At 43.2% G+C, this 17,383-nt stretch overlaps 1 protein-coding gene across 3 annotated transcripts in view; it reads right to left on the bottom strand.

Annotated features, from left to right (window-relative positions):
* RNASEH2B (ribonuclease H2 subunit B) overlaps positions 1-5,609 on the bottom strand; it is an 83,924-nt gene extending 78,315 nt beyond the window's left edge. The window contains exon 1 of one of the 3 annotated variants that reach the window (XM_066380930.1): positions 4,729-5,609. In XM_066380930.1, the coding sequence (XP_066237027.1) occupies positions 4,729-4,792 (64 nt within the window). In that variant the 5' untranslated portion in view covers positions 4,793-5,609. The remainder of the gene's footprint in view (positions 1-4,728) is intronic. The other 2 variants (XM_066380929.1, XM_066380928.1) reach the window with 2 other exon arrangements.
* Between the last annotated feature and the right edge of the window lie 11,774 nt (positions 5,610-17,383).

Genomic DNA, 17,383 nt, shown 5'->3' with positions numbered 1-17,383 from the left:
TACAGAAAATATTTAAAATATGACTTACACATTTACTTTTAGGGCAGCAAAGAGGAATGGAAACTTCTACAATATTCCAAAAAGTAGAGATGTTAATGGTCTCTTATAGTAACTAAAACTGCAAATAGGTTAGTATTCCCAGGCCTTTTATTTCATTTCCATTCATGCGGGAGGGAAGCATCAACTCATTATTCTACTTAGTTGTTCCATTTTGTTGTGCACTCAGTGTTTGCTTCTCATATGAGCCCTGAACCGGGGATCAAACCCGTGACCTCAACACACTGGAACAATGCTCTAACCACTGACCCAACCAGCCAGGGCCTCTCAGGTCATTTTTAAGGAACATTTCAGACTGTCCTAACCTACGAGAAACAATTACCTTACTAAAAAGGAAGGTAGGTGTGTTTCTGCTGGCCCATGAGAATCAAGGCCCCAAGTCTGACCACCTCACAAATATCCTTGCAAGTTCCAACTTTTATTTTTATGGGATATTTGATTTCTTCAGACAAAGGGAAAAAATTAAGAGACTTACACAGTACTTTTTAATTTACTCTTCAAGCTATAACACAGTGCTAATGCAGGCAACTTGATAAAGTTAAATATTGGGAAAAAGGTGCTAACTCAAGGTTTGGTAGCTTCATGGATAAATCTCTAAAGATCTTCTGGCTTGTTAGTTAATGTGCTCCCTTTTCAGTATATACAGTAAGCTCTTCAGATTCTTCTGCCAGAAATTTTTGAAAACCAAGCACAGACTGCTTCCATCAAATACTTTTGAAAAAAATCTCATGTAATCTTTGTTTCTTTACTAAGGGCCCAACTTTCTGTAGCTATGGTGCTCACTCAGCTGAGGGTAGTCTCCTCTTCTCAAATGCATAACTTACTGGAGCCGATTTCCTAACAAACACGTGTGCACACCTCAGACCCTGTGCATACAAGCACTCCCCTGACCATGTCCGTCTGGCCTACCGCAAAGAGAGCCAAACCTCAGGGTGGCCATTCCTAACACCCAGTCCAGCCCTCGCGGGCTGGTCGCACTGCCGTGGCTTTCAGTGTGCTCCCCAGACCAGCAGTATCAGCATCACCAAGGAACTTGTTAGAAATGCACATTGTCAGGCCCACCCCAGACCCACTAAATTAGAAACTCTTGGGCTGGAGCCCTGCTCCCCAGGTGACTCACACCCTCAAGTGTGAGGAGCACTGTTGCACTGCAGTATCAAAGCACCAGCGTTTGTACCCTGAGCCTGCAGGTGGCACTAAAGGCCGGCTAGAAGAAACTGCAGAAGCAGGAAGCTTAAGGCTGTTACAGAACCTGCCTCCCTGTTTTCTGTCAGTTCTACAGGAGCTGCCTCAGCCTCCTCCAGCGAAGCCAAACGTCATGCTGCGTCTCAGTTTTGAACAGGAACTGGGCTGAAACTGTTCTTACAGCCCCAACTGAAGAAATAATAACCCCCCAATTTTACAGGATGCAATCAATATTTAATTTTTTGAAGGTTCTGTGTTTAATATAATGAGGATACAAACACATTTTAAGAATTAATGTTAAGAAACTTAAATTATTCTCAGCCATTGTAGGTATCTGAATAATAATAATGTACTTGATCTGAAAGAATAAACAGAGTTCCTACCCTTAAAATCTCATTGAATTGATGGAACAAAAGTGAGACAAAGATATTTCTTTTTTTTTTTTTTTCTTTTTTCTTTTCATTTTTCTGAAGCTGAAAACAGGGAGAGACGGTCAGACAGACTCCCGCATGCGCCCGACCGGGATCCACCCGGCACGCCCACCAGGGGGCGACGCTCTGCCCACCAGGGGGCGATGCTCTGCCCCTCTGGGGCGTCGCCATGTTGCGACCAGAGCCACTCTAGCGCCTGGGGCAGAGGCCAAGGAGCCATCCCCAGCGCCCGGGCCATCTTTGCTCCAATGGAGCCTTGGCTGCGGGAGGGGAGGAGAGAGACAGAGAGGAAGGTGCGGCGGAGGGGTGGAGAAGCAGATGGGCGCTTCTCCTGTGTGCCCTGGCCGGGAATCGAACCCGGGTCCTCCGCACGCTAGGCCGACGCTCTACCGCTGAGCCAACCGGCCAGGGCCCCAAAGATATTTCTAATATAAAGCATATACACAAGTAGCCCTTTACAAGATTCTGTCAAGACCATGAATTGTGCATTAACTGTTTTACTATACAAACATCTCTAGTGAGGATGTGGAGCAACAGGAACTCACACACTGCCAGTCTGAGAGTAAATCAGTACAACCATTTTGGAAAACTGTTCTGCAGAGACTACTAAAACCCATCACACAAGTACCTAGGACAAGCATTTCCACTCTCCGGTATGCACACTAAAGAAATGAGTTTCTCTGTCTATCCTAGAAGTGTAATTCAAAATAATTACCAACTGGAAATGTCCATCCAAAGTGGAGAAGATAAATATTATGGGTATTCATACAATAAAATATACACAGAAATGAAAACACAAACCAACCAACAAACAGCTACACTCAGCCTAGATGAATCTCACAGGCATAATGCTGAGTGACAGAAGCCGGACACAAAGGAGCACACACCAACCCAAAGAAGAGGCAAAATCAGTCTCTGTAGACAGAGGTCAGCAGGGAGGTTACCAGGCTATCTACCAAACAGGCATGAGAAGCTTGCTAGAAAAGTTCTACATCTTGACCTGGAGGATGGTTACAGAGGTATACACATATGAAAAGTTCAGAGTTGCACACTTAAATGTGTATATTGTGTGTATGTTATATCTCTTTGGACGATTGAACAGGTTAAAAACACAACAAGGCCCTAGCAGGTTAGCTTAGTGGTAGAGCACTGGCCTGGCATGTGGATACCCCAGGTTCAGTTCCTGGTTAAGGCACACAGGAGAAGCGCCCATCTGCTTCTCCACCCCTCCCCCTCTTGCTTCTCTCTCTCTCTCTTTCTCTTTCCCTCCTGCAGCCATGGTCCAATTGGAGCTAACTGGCCCCAGTCACTGAGGATGGCTCCATGGTGTCAACCTTAAGCGCTAAGAAGAGCTCTATTGCTGAGCAACAGAACAACACCCCAGATGGGCAAAGCATGCCCCCTAGAGGGTTTACCAGGTGGATCCCCCGTCCAGGTGCATGTGGGACTCTGTCTCTGCCTTGCCTCCTCTCACTAAATAAAAAAAGAAAAAAATACACACAAAAATATTAACAAACTGACATGTAACAATGTTGGTCAATAAGTTTATAAAATGTGACTTTTATGTTTGCTTGCTTATAGTTTGCATTGGGGGCTGAGCAGCGCCAGGTAAGTCTGTGGAATTGCAAATTACCTTCCTGCTTGGAAAGGGCCATTGTCTTGCTAATGTTTGCTGGAGGAGAAGTTTTTGTGCCAGAAAGTTTAGAAGAGAGAGAAGAGGGCAGAAGGAAGCCATGTTTGCAGAGTAAGAGAAGAGGGAATGCAGAGTGCTGAAGAAGAAGCCAGTTTGTGGAGAGAGAGAGAAGGTGTGCAGATGGGAAACTAGAGCCGAGGAGCTTTTTGTGAGCTCCGCTGAGTATGGTGGGGCCTTTAATTCTAGGAGAAACCAGAGAAGATTCTCCGGGTTGTGGAACCAGAGAATGTGTCAGGGCTTTGGGAGCCCTGTGTGTTGCTCCTCGGCTGAGAGGCTTTAATAAAGGAATGGCCCACCATTGTTTGGCTCCACTTTTTTTTACTGTCTATCCGAATTCAATTAGAACCTGCATGTTCATGGCCACAACAGCAGCAGCTACTGGCCATACAAACAATTTTCAATATCCATCATAAAATCTATGTTACTGGGTAACTATATCCTCATCAGCAAATACTTCAGCATTTGCTGAGCTAAATCTCATCAAATACGGAGAGCATCAGACTTTCCTCATTTCCAATGTCCTGCCGTCATATCAACATATCATTCTACACAAGGACCAAACCTTCCTGGCTTTCACTCTCTGGTCCCAAACTCCTTTTATTCTTCCACTTAACGGGGCCCATCACGTGTGGTAACTGTTCATCATCCCAAGTCCCTGCAGGCTCTGGATGGCTGATTATCTGGGTAGGGGTTGGGGTATGAAAGACCTTCCTCCAGCATTCCTGTCATTACCTACCCCCTGAATCTCTTTGAACCACCCCTGTCCTACCCCCTACCACCATCCAGCTTCCACCAGCCTCGCCATCCAGGGCTTGTCTCAGGGCAGGGGACTCTTTCCGAGGCCATTCCGGGCCTACTTGATTCTAGCTTCCGATCCAGTACGGGCCCAGACGTGGGGCCACCCGCTGAGTGGGGCAAACTAAATTACATCCCGAGGGCAAGTCACCCCCAGGCGCCATAGTGCACCCAGAACCGGAGACCTGGAATCCACATTGCTTCCAGCAGGCCCCGGCCACCCCCAACAGCGCACAGAATCCACAAAGAATGCGAGCGGGGGACGGGGTGCACTGCCGGCTTCGGGTTTGAACACCGCAGGTGGCCGTAACGTGTGACCCAGATGAGGGACAATGTGTTCCTGGGGAGAACAGGGCCCAGCAGCGGGGCCCAGGAGCGCGCTGAACCTGTGCGGCCGGCCCGGGGCTCAGCGCCGACTGGGGCCCGTAGGGGTGCGCGCCGGCGCCGGGAGCCGAGGGCCGGCGGGGGGCGCTCCCGGCCGTGGCAGACGGGAGCCCGCACGGCGCCTCCCGGGCCCGCTCTGCGCGCTCCCGGGCCGGCCGCACGCCTTGGGACCGGAGTGTTTACCTGGAAGCAGGAACACATGCTGCCGGGCGCCCGCGCCGTCACCACAGTCCGCGCGACCCGCCATGCCGCCCGCCTCCTCCCGAGCTGAGCGCGGCGCCTGAAACCCGGCGGCGGCGGCCTCGACCCTCGGAGCGCGGCCCGGCTGGGCCTGCCTGGAGCCCGGCGGGAAACGGCGGGGGAGGGTCTGTTCCGGGTGCGCGGCGCGCTGAGGCCTGGCAGGGCCGGGAGGCGGCCCGCGGGACGAGCTGGGTTTCGTTTCCGGAGCCAGAGGGCTGCCCGGGTTAACTTTTTAAATTTAGCGGCAGGCGACCGGCCGGCAGGGGGAGGGTCGCGGCCTGTCCCCTCCTCACTCCGCCAGAAGTAGGTGCTCACCCCGGGCGCCGAGTGACGCTGCGCCTCGGGGCCGCACGGGGACACGGGGGCGGACGGGTCGCCTCGGCCTGCGGCGCCAGGTCAGCCCACCCCGCGGCCCTTCCAGCGAGGTGGTGGCGCGGCTGAGGGACCCCCAAGCGCGGGAGCCGGCCAGACCGGGCCGGGGAGCTGATGGGGGCCCCAGGACGGAAGTCGCCCGCGCCCCCCGGGGGCTGGAGCACTTGCACACAGCTGGCTGGGAGGAAGAGCATGCGCCCAGTCCACGTTAATTCTGTCCGAATCCTTGTGTACCCTTCGCTGTCGATTATCAGTTGCATTATGCGTAGAAATTAAGAACAGTGTGGGTTTTGTGGTTCATAACGCATGTAATCCGTCCTCAAATTGAGCTGAGTCCTTATCACTAAAAAGAAGTTTCACAATTTGAGGCACAACATATGAATTTGCTATTTTGGAAGACTTTGTAATGAGTTAAAAACGACATTTTTAAAAGCAGTGTTTAAAAAGTCAGGCTCATGAAATTGGAGGAATTAAACTTCTAAAAATAAAATTTTAATTGAAAAGGGAATGCTTTGTGTACATAGTTTTTAAAAAGATAATAAATAATTCTCTCATACTTTAAAGAAAAGTATGTCTCCCTCCTACCCCAGATCCCCAGTCCCCAACCCCAGGGCAATTTCTGTTTACAATTTCTTTTTTATTCTTCCAGAAATTTTCCATGCACTTTAAAATTCTTAGGTCTTGCTTTTTGTACAAATGGAACAATAATATACGTAACTCTTGATGCCCTTTGCTTTTCTCGTTTAATCCTGAAGATAAATTCGGCAGCACTAGGTCTATCTCAGTCGTCTGAAAAGAAATTTAGTTTCAGTCCTGTTCACAGAGAAGAGAAAGACCTTCTGGCTGAGGAGCGGCACCCAGATGCCAACTCTGGGGCAAAGAGCAGATTGATCTTGCTCTTTCTCTTCCCTCCCCAAGGTTATACTTGGGTAAAGCTCGGGTGTGTAGGCCAAATCCCCAGGCACTCCATAATCATGAATAACAGCTACAAGAGAAGTATTGCACACAGTTCCCAAGCTCTAGCATACAGAGCTGTTTTTATTTTTCTCTGGTCCTTTCCAGCCGTTAGCTGTATGAATATGTATTTTTTACATATTGTTTACACAGGGTAAAGATAATTTTGTCTAGTTTTCTCCCTTTACATTGCCATAAAAACATTTGCTATGGCATCCAGAGCTATCATTGTTAATGGAGGCATATCACTTCATAATGCTAATGTACCAGAATTACTTAACCATTCCCTATTGTATAGTAATTAGGTTATTTCAAAGTATTATTATAAACTGCTAGAAAGTATACTGTATGTGCACTATGCAGCAGTTAGAAGCAATGAACTAATGTATACATAATGAACCAGATGTACCTGTAGCAACCTGGGTCCTTTATAGCAAGAGAAAAAATAGACATAAGAAGAGATTTATAGCAGAACAACATGTAGATAAATTAAAAACACACATGAAAAACATGTTTTATAAGGATACATGCACACTTAAGACCATGTATCAAACATAAGAAATGGATGTCTTTAAATTTGGAGGAGAATGGAATACAAGATGAATAAGGAATTGAGGGGGCAAAGAAAATCCAATCAGAGAGGGGCCAGGACACATGGATAATTGTCACTATGTCCTATTAATGAGAGTATTATTAACTTTCTCATGTATAGATCCAAGAGCAAAAATATATATTTTTAAATGTGCTGCAGGCTCTGGCTAGTTGACCGGAGTGTTGGCCTTGCATGAGGACGTCAGGTTCAGTCCCCAGTCAGGGCACGCATGAGAAGCGACCATCTGATTGTCTTCCCCTTCCTCCCCCTCCCCCTCCCTCTTCTCCCTCTTTTCCTCTCTCACAGCCAGTGGCTCAGTTGGTTCAAGAGTCAGTCTCAGGTACTGAGGATAGCTCGGTTGATTCGACCATCGGCCCCAGATGGGTTGCCAGGTGGGTCTCAGTCTGGGCACATGCTGCATGTGGGAGTCTGTCTATTCCCCCTCTTCTCACTTAATAATAAATAAGTAAGTAAATAATTAAAATGTGCTACAACAAGCATTTCTAAACAATTTTTTTATCCACATAAAAAAAAAGTACCTTCTTGGAAGAGGGACTAGTGATATTAGACACTGACTCCGGTGCCCTAGTGTCCTCAGGGTCAAGTCCAAGGCACTATGCTTTGAACACATGGTCCTTGAAGTCTGGTCCTCACTTGCCCCTCCAACCACAGCTCCCACCACCTTTCACTCCCCGCTCTGTCCACAGTCTGACCATGAAGTGGTTCCGTCACATCACTGCTTCCGTCACATCACTGCTGGACTCTGTGCTCCCGAGCTGGGACTGCTCTGCTCTCCACCAGGCTCATTCCACTCCCTGCTCCCATCACCCTCCACCACTGCCTGGACAACTTTCACTCATCTTTTAGCTCTTCCTTAGACAATACCTTCTCCATAGCACTTCTCTTCTTGCCTCCCTACACCCTCCCCGAGAATGAGTGAGATGCTTCCAACCTTCCCAATTATCTCACCAGGCAGTGGAGCCTCTGATTCTCTTCAGTTCCTTGAGGAAGAATAGCATCTAGTAATTCACCACATTAACCTGAAAAAATTACAATGGCTTTCTCTGAGTACTGAGACAAGCTCTTCTAGTCCTCCAGTAGCCTAAAGGGGAAGTATTAGTATGATACCCGCACTTTATGGAGGATGTCTATAAATTTAGAGAAATCAAGTAATTGCTCACCGTGCACAACCAGCAAGTGCCAGAGCAGGAACCCCAACCCAGAGATTGGGCTCTTAAGCCCCCCTGCCTCCTTCCCTAGAGTCTCGATGCCTAGGACAAAACTGTGTGGACACATCATGTGCTCAGCAAATATTTTCTGAATAAACATATGAGGATAGATAGGTAGTAATGGTAATAGTATGGCTTGTAGTATTCGAAGTTTTATAAATAAGAACAACTTGATTACATCGAGTATATCATAAAATATCCTATAAGTTAATTTTTAGTCCCACTAATATGCAAAGAGACATCAAGTCAGTCTGGAAAAACAAAAAGAAGAAAGGAATAGCAACCTTAATACCTGTAAGTACAGAATCATAGAAACTTTTCTAAAGACAGAAGCAAGAGATGTTCATTTTCTAGTAAAAACCAAAAAGGATCTGGGAAAAACCAGCTCAGAGTCAAGCGACCTTTAACAATGCTAACTGATCAGACCAGAGAACCCTTGAACAAAAGGTAGTGGAATTTATTTTTCTCTTCTAGATTATTAAAAACATATGAGAATGCATCTCTAGTAACAAAATAAAAATGAAAATCTACGCTTATCATCACTTTTATCCTGAGAAAAGGTTGTTGCCTTGTTTTTGTCTTGCTTCCAAATGCTCATCTTGGAACAACAGAGGAAGCAAAACAGTACTCACGCATAAGCTGGGAAGCAGCAAAGGGCCAGCTATGAAAGGGCCAGTACTTTAGAAAAGAGACCAATGGGTGGTACTGAACCATCCTTTCCAGGAGAGCATTTCTCTTATAGTCACTCCTTTATTAAGCTCAGCCTAAGATTGGATTGTGCTTATTGCAAAAGGGGCAGTGTGACACATACCCACATTTAAACATGAGATCTGCCAGTTATAGAATAAGAATGACTGGAGCTTTTGAGAAAGAAAGAAGAGCCCCTGACAGCGAGAAGCTGGCCCACAGCTCACAGCCAAACCCTGTCTTTCCCAATAGACATAAACAATTATCCAGAATACCAGCTTCAGACAAGGCTGCTCTGAGACCACAAAAAAATGAGACAAAGCAAGTGCACTCCATGATTTTGGCAAAGCACACACACACACACAAAAAAATGGGTCACTGTGTCACCTGTATACCAGGTACCCATTCTCTTGACCAAAATAAGTGACTGCTACTTCTTTATCAAGCTTTATCCTCATTCCAGCTTCGCCTCCCTGCAGACAAGATTCACTGAACTATCCAACCACAGAATTGCCCAGTTTCTAAGAGCACCCAATCTAGAGTGGATCCTCCCTTCCTTGCATCCTCCTCCAGTCACCCAACTAAAGCCCATACCCTCTGATGTTTCCTTCTAGCATGATTTCCCATGGCCTGTGTTCTCCTTCCCTGCAATGAGGAACAAACCCAACTTGTTCAACTACAGGTGTGTTCCAGGCATTCTTTGGCTGAAGCATATTCACGCTGTGTTTGCACATTTCCGTGTGTATGTGTGTGTGTGTGTGTGTGTGTGTATAAACCTAACATACATTTTTATAAAATCAAGTAGCAAGAAAATTCAGGTAATTCAGGCTCCAAAATATACTTTTTGCTTGCACTCTCTGTAGAGATAACCATGATCAAATGAATCAGATAATCAGATAATTGCATATTTTTTTGCATGGTAGCTGAGCAATAACTATACACTTCATTTAATTTGCAATTTACAGTTGAATTTATGTTCAAATTTAAGTACGGATTGGGATGAAGTAGGTATAAATTTGGAGATGAAAAAATATTGCTTTTATTTTCTAGCACAATTCTAACAGTATGTTAAATAATAAGCACAGATTAAGACAATGATTGAAAGAAGAGGCCACATCCTTAAGCATTTCTTGCCAAGTTCTTGTGAGTTTTTGTTTTGTGACTCTTTTCTTTTTCTATTTATATAATGTCAATCTATTTGAAGTTTCTTTCTTTTGTTATTTCTACCATCAGATATGACTTCAGCCAGCCCACTTATGGCATTCTTACAGCAATCATGTACAACTCAAAAGTAATATTTCTGCCATTTCTTCCAGAAATTATTTATTTCACAATTATCTAGCTTTTTAAAAATAGAAACTACTTTATATACACTCCTTAGATAAATAGATCAAGGAATCTTTTTAGAAATAATTATAGAACAGCATTGCTGACTTCATTAGGTGCAAGTAGGAGCCCCTCCTTCTATGTTGGAAAATTTGAGGTTGGAAATAAATGAAATGTATCAAATATGTAATCCTCCTACCGGGTGACAGAGCCAGCTCCACTAGGGACCTATATTCCTTAAATTGGATCACTCCAGAAACAAAATATCAGGACCCATCACATTGATCTTGTTACTTTCCCCAAGGTTTAATGTTAAAAACAAACTGTGTTATTTATTTTCTGACCTCAGCTACTATTTCATTTTCCATATTGGGTAAATAAGTTCTGCAGTGGCACGTTTTAATGATCTTGCCCAGCTGTCTTAAATCTATAAGTTACCAAAGGCTCATTTGTTAACCTGTGCTATACTCTTCTGGAATAGCTTCCTAGAAGTTCGTGGAAGCTTTTTCTCTGACATAGCAACCAGAGGAGGAATAGCCCCTTTAAGGAGAAAATGCAAAATAGACTAGCTGCTTCTGGGAAGTTAGAAGTTTTTTTTTGTTGTTGTTGTTGTTTTTAATAAAAGGCAAGATATAATCTCAAAATGTAATAACAACATCCAGGTAACTTCATATTTGATGCTTGCTCTTTCTCTCTCTCTCTCTGACATACTCTCTTTCACACACACACACACACACACACACACACACACACACGCATGTGCAATGTGATCCAATCTAATATTTATTGACACCTACTCTGTGCCAGAAACTGTTCTGGATGCTTAGGTTTTATCAGTAAATAAAACATAAAAATACCTGCCCTCCTCGTGTTTATATCTAGCAGAGGAAGATAAGCAATACACAGAATAAATAAGTTCTATAGTACAATATAAAGTGGCTAGTTCTATGGAGGAAAAAAATGCAGCAGGGAAAGGGGTTTGCAAATATGAGAAAGGTCACAGTTTTAAAAAAAAGCAGTCTGGATGGACTCCATCAGGAAGGTAACATTTGAGCATATACTTAAAGGAAGATAGGGAGTTAGGTGGGTACTGTCTTCATGACATGGGTTCCAGATACAGAGAACAGCCAGTGCAAATACTCCACGGCTTGGCACATTCAAGGACAGCAAAGGAGGCTGCGGGGTTTGAATGTAGTGAGCAATGAGGGAAAGTAATAGGAGGAGAGGTTGGAGAAGTGAGGACTTCCATGCCCTTAAAGGGGGTAAAATGGAATTCCCCCAAGGGCTGACCAAGCAATGCTAATAGAGTGTAATAATGCATAATTGAAGAAATTTGATCAATATATGGCCAAGAGAAAAAAATAGAGCAACCAAGAGTATTGCAGCTAAAAACTTGAAAAAAGCCCAGTACTGTATTACACAAAATATTTTCACTGTAATCCACAGTGAAATCCACAGTAAGAAATACATTTTATAGCATGACCGAGCAGTCATGCAAAAGACATGCCAATAACATTGATAAATTGATTTCACAGCCTAGTAGTAAATTGTGATCTATAGTTGAAAAAGCATTGCTATTAGTAATGTGATCATTTTGGCTACACCTTAACATGTGGATAACATAATCAACACATTGTCAACTCTGACCTTGCTTTGGCTAAATACCACACAGGACTTAATGACTTTAAACAGGGAACCACCATTAGCTCATTAATCAAAATAGAATGTATATATAAGATATTCTGCTTTCATGACAACTGTCATCATATAAAAATATTGTGTGAGCTGGGTCACTATTAGGAAATTTAAAACGTGAAATTTGGGTGCATCATTTTTGACAGGCAATCCATATTTATGGTAGTTGGTTAAAGAAATTTTATGTCAAATAAATCAATATTTAATGATTTGACCCTAATTAGTAAATTTGCTAATAGTATTTTGTTCCTTATCTCCAAACCAATCTTTCGATATATTTGTTTTTAGAGAACAGTAAAAATTGTAAATCTGTACCTCAAAATGTTCGAGAATAACTTGATTTTATAAGTATATAGACAGTGGTACTTTTCTGAACTGTTAAATCTCCCTTTCAAAACTCAAAATTCATTTTCAACTATATTATGATTTTAAATATTTTTTTTCAACTCAAAAAGTTTTTAGATTTGCCACTGGATACATTTAAGTTTTATAGCACATGGGTTTGTCTCCAGTGACCCACTTAATGTACAGTTGAGTGTCCATTTTTTTTTTTCAACAGTGCTATCCAAGGGATCTTTCTTCAGTGATGGAAATGCTCTCTGTGCCGCCATTAACTTGAACTAATCAGGTGCTCTCCTTGGCAATCAGACAGTAGTCAAATCCCCGGAGATGTATGGAAGAGTGGTAGGTTTCTGAAAAGTACTTTGGTTAGGTAAGGTACTAATGAATATTCTGCAGGTATCAGTATCTTCCATGACTGACCTAGTATCTAGGGAGATGGGGAGAACAGAACATGTCCTAGCAAGTAAAAATCTTATTTGGAGGCACCAGAAGACAGGGGTTGTTGACAAGTATGGGTGTGATATTTTTATGAGTTCAAGTTAAGATCCTCAGTCTAATACTATCCAAAATGTATTTGGTATATATATATATTTAATATGAACTGAGTTTCTCATTCACTGCTGTGGTTTGGGTGGAAATCACAGGTTCTATGCAATTGGAAGAAAGTTGTCTAAGATAAATTATCAAATATGTATGAGAATGGGAGGCTATTCCCGATGTACAGTTGATGAACCTGCAGCCTAGGATTTGGGATAAGTGAAAATTCAAGGAATGCTTAGACCTTTGGAAATTTGGCTACAGTAGAGAATAAAAGATATTTCTAAAAAATTTTTTTTCTCGATTCTTGGTATAATTATACTTTGAATCATGAATGCAGCCTATTTCTTGATAGGTAGGTTTGAACTGCAGAAATTCTAGTTCAGCTTTGACCTCTACTACTGGCATCGTTTTAATGTTAGTGCCAGTTGATATGTGCCTCCTTTCTTAAGCAATAAGAACATTAAGTGTCCTTGAGTTTATTAGAGGAGCTGTGTTTCTACCTCTTTCAATGCATCCATTTTGGATGTTAATGGGGAGGTTGAACTGTGGCCGAACTGAATTTCTAAGCATATCAGTGTGGTTCCTGGTAAAAAAAAAATGAAACCCTTTCTCCATGTCATTATGAGATGTATGTTAATTTTTTCTAACAGTGCATCTGACACACACCGAACAATCTCATTTCTACTTCATAGAGGGAAAAGGTTAAATTTATGTTACATGCCTGTAGGGTATTTTAAAGTGAATTGGGCCCTTTGTGTCTAATTTAATTTGTGTAAGATTGCTGTTGATGATTACAATAACTATTTAAGATTTTTGTTAACAGTCTGTTACGTGGACTCAATGGAAACACTCCAAAAGCAGTCTGTTCACTTTCCCCTGTCAAATTCGGGGTACACAGCCTTCACAGATGTTGTAAGTAGACATTGATATGAAAAGAGGATAGAACACAAATTAAAATCATAAGTGTACTCGAACTGCCAACATTGAACTTTGGTTAAAAACATCTGTCACATAAAAGCAAACCTTCGGAGCTATTGCGTCTCATAATACTTGTCTTTATTTTTCATATCTTTGGCATTTTCATTATTTTATGTTACTGTTCCCTTTGGAATTCTTTTTTAACAAATGATTGCTCCTCCTCCTTCTCCTTCTTCTTTTAACATCGCTGACTTTTCTACGAGAACTGCATTTGTAAGGCATTGGTACTGATTCTCAAGCATGGCTGGAATCCTGATGGTCTCATAGAATGAAAAGGGCAGCTGACTCCTGCAGAGGACTGGAAGGAAGCACATGTGTTTAACCTATACAGTCCAATAGCAAATCAGATTGACGCTTTGACTCTTTCTACAAAGTTATTTTGCACCATTAAAAAGTTTACAGTTACCATCTTTCAGACATGAAGCTTCCATGAAAAGCACTTTGGTTCAGTATTCCTTTTTGTGCATTCGAGATTTCAGGATGTTCTTGAGTCAGTCTCCTGATAGTTGTTATAAATCACACTTTTTTCAGATTTAAGCTTTTATTTCTCTCATCACTTTGTTTCATAGCTTTACAATTTTTATCCCTTTGTTCTGTTTTCACTTTCTTTTGTCTAGGGTTTGTATTTCAAAACCACACCCCTCTTGTTCATTTTCCCTCTCCTTGTTTTTCTCCTCCATCTCCCCTTCCACCTTCTTTTACTCTCTTTTCTTTATAGAGTGAGAGGTTTACCTGAGAGAATAAGTGTCCTACGAGCTGCAGTTAAGTGTCTACACCCCAACAGCACAGCCTCCTTAGCACCGCAGTCCACTGCCCAGGAACACTCCTTGTCTATGTGCAAGTGAGGCCAGGGTGGGCACACCAGCACAGATGCTGAGGATTGGAGGCAAATATTTTAAAAAGAGTCAAGTCAAGCCCTGGCCATTGGCTCAGTGGTAGAGCGTCGGCCTGGCGTGCAGAAGACCCGGGTTCGATTCCCGGCCAGGGCACACAGGAGAAGCGCCCATCTGCTTCTCCACCCTGCCCCCCCCTCCTTCCTCTCTGTCTCTCTCTTCCCCTCCCGCAGCCGAGGCTCCATTGGAGCAAAGATGGCCCGGGCGCTGGGGATGGCTCCTTGGCCTCTGCCCCAGGCGCTAGAGTGGCTCTGGTCGCGACAGAGCGGCCCCGGAGGGGCAGAGCATCGCCCCCTGGTGGGCAGAGCATCGCCCCCAGGTGGGTGTGCCGGGTGGATCCTGGTTGGGCGCATGCGGGAGTCTGTCTGACTGTCTCTCCCCGTTTCCAGCTTCAGAGAAATACAAAAAAAAAATAATAATAATAAATAAATAATAATAATAATAATAATAATAAATAAAAAAGAGTCAAGTCATTTATTGAGTAGTAAATGGCGGCAACCCTTATTTAGTCTTGATTTACTCTTAAGAGTGATACTGTAATTCATACATTATAATCAATCAGGTGATTGAGGACATAAAATTTAAGTGGAGAACATTACCTTGATAGACATTTAGCTGGAAGTTTACCATAAAGCAACCTTACTCAAAACTGATTTTTAAAAGTGTATTTAAGTGGCCTTGGCCAGGTTGCTCGGTAGGTAGAGCATCTTCCCTGAGTGCCGAGGTGGCGAGCTGGGTCCCCAGTCAGGCCACATGTAAGAAGCTACCAGGGAGTGCACAACTAAATGGAACAACTAAGTGGAACAGTGAGTTAATGCTTTTCTCTCTCTTCCTCTCTCTCTGCCTAAATCAATGGAAAAAATCTTAAAGAGTATTTATGCATAAAACTTGAACATAATACAGTCGTCCCTCATCATATTGCGATTCACTTTTTGCGGTCTCACTGTATCGCGGATTTTTAAATTGTATATATATAATTTTGTATCATGGATTTTTCGCTATATCGCGGGATTTTACGTAGTTTTAAGTGTGTAGAAAGTGTTTAAGGCCCTGGCCAGTTGGCTCAGCGGTGGAACGTTGGCCTGGCGTGCGGGGGACCCGGGTTTGATTCCTAGCCAGGGCACACAGGAGAAGCGCCCATTTGCTTCTCCACCCACCCCTCCTTCCTCTCTGTCTCTCTCTTCCCCTCCCGCAGCTAAGGCTCCATTGGAGCAAAGATGGCCCGGGCGCTGGGGATGGCTCCTTGGCCTCTGCCTCAGGCACTAGAGTGGTTCTGGTCGCGCCAGAGCGATGCCCCGAGGGGCAGAGCATCGCCCCCTGGTGGACAGAGCGACGCCCCTGGTGGGCGTGCCGGGTGGATCCCGGTCGAGCGCATGCGGGAGTCTGTCTGACTGTCTCTCCCCGTTTCCAGCTTCAGAAAAATACAAAAAAAAAAAAAAAAAAAGAAAGTGTTTAAGAGCATAGGAAGTGTTTATAAAAGTGTGAGAAAAGTTAATAACTGTGGGAAAGGTTTATAAGAGTGTGGGTAGGGTTTATAAAGCCTTAAAATTTATATAAATAATAAATAAATACAAGATTGCTACTTCGCGGATTTTTGCCTATCACGGGGGAGGGGGCTCTGGAACCTAATGCTGTGGTAGATGAGGGACCACTGTATTAACCTTATTTATTAATTTAGAAATCTCTATTGTATAGTATTTTTTGTTTACTTATTTTTTCTTTTTTTTAAAATTTATTTATTAAGTTTAATGCAGTGACATTGATAAATCAGGGTACATATGTTGAGAGAAAACATCTCTAGATTATTTTGACATTTGATTGTGCTGTATACCCCTCCCCCAAAGTTAAATTGTTTTCTGTCACCTTCTATCTGGTTTTCTTTGTGCCCCTCCCCTCCCCCAACCCCTCTCTCCTTCTTTACCTCATCCCCCCTCCCCCCAAACCTCCACCCCTGTTGCCATCACATTCTTGTTCATGTCTCTGAGTCTCATTTTTATGTCCCTTCTATGTATGGATTCATATAGTTCTTAGTTTTTTTTCTGATTTACTTATTTCACTCCTTATAATGTTATCAAGGTCCATCCATGTTATTGTAAATGATCCGATGTCATCATTTCTTATGGCTGAGTAGTATTCCATAGTATATATGTACCAAAGCTTTTTAATCCACTCGTCCTCTGATGGACACTTGGGCTGTTTCCAGATCTTTGCTATTGGGAACAATGCTGCCACAAACATGGGGGTGCATTTCTCCTTTTGGAGCCGTTCTATGGTGTCCTTGGGGTATATTCCTAAAAGTGGGATAGCTGGGTCAAAAGGCAGTTCGATTTTCAGTTTTTTGAGGAATATCCATACTGTTTTCCACAGTGGCTGCACCAGTCTGCATTCCCACCAGCAGTGCAGGAGGTTCCCTTTTCTCCACATCCTCGCCAGCACTTATTCTGTGTTGTTTTGTTGATGAGCGCCATTCTGGCTGGTGTGAGATGATATCTCATTGTGGTTTTAATTTGCATTTCTCTAATGATTAGTGATGTTGAGCATTTTTTCATATGCCTATTGGCCATCTGTATGTCCTCTTTGGAGAAGTGTCTATTCATCTCTTTTGCCCATTTTTGGATTGGATTGTTTGTCTTCCTGGTGTTGAGATTTACAAGTTCTTTATAAATTTTGGTTATTAACCCCTTATCAGACGTATTGTCAAATATGTTCTCCCATTGTGTAGTTTGTCTTTTTATTCTGTTCTTGTTGTCTTTAGCTGTGCAAAAGCTTTTTAGTTTGATATAGTCCCATTTGTTTATCCTGTCTTTTATTTCACTTCCCCGTGGAGATAAATCAGCAAATATATTGCTCCGAGAGATGTCCGAGGGCTTACTGCCTATGTTTTCTTCTAAGATGCTTATGGTTTCACAGCCTACATTTACGTCTTTTATCGATTTTGAGTTTATTTTTGTGAGTGGTGTAAGCTGGTGATTTAGTTTCATTTTTTTGCA

This window comes from Saccopteryx leptura, chromosome 4, assembly GCF_036850995.1.
Source record: "Saccopteryx leptura isolate mSacLep1 chromosome 4, mSacLep1_pri_phased_curated, whole genome shotgun sequence".
NCBI lineage: Eukaryota > Metazoa > Chordata > Mammalia > Chiroptera > Emballonuridae > Saccopteryx > Saccopteryx leptura.
This window is presented reverse-complemented; position numbering and strand designations above follow the sequence as displayed.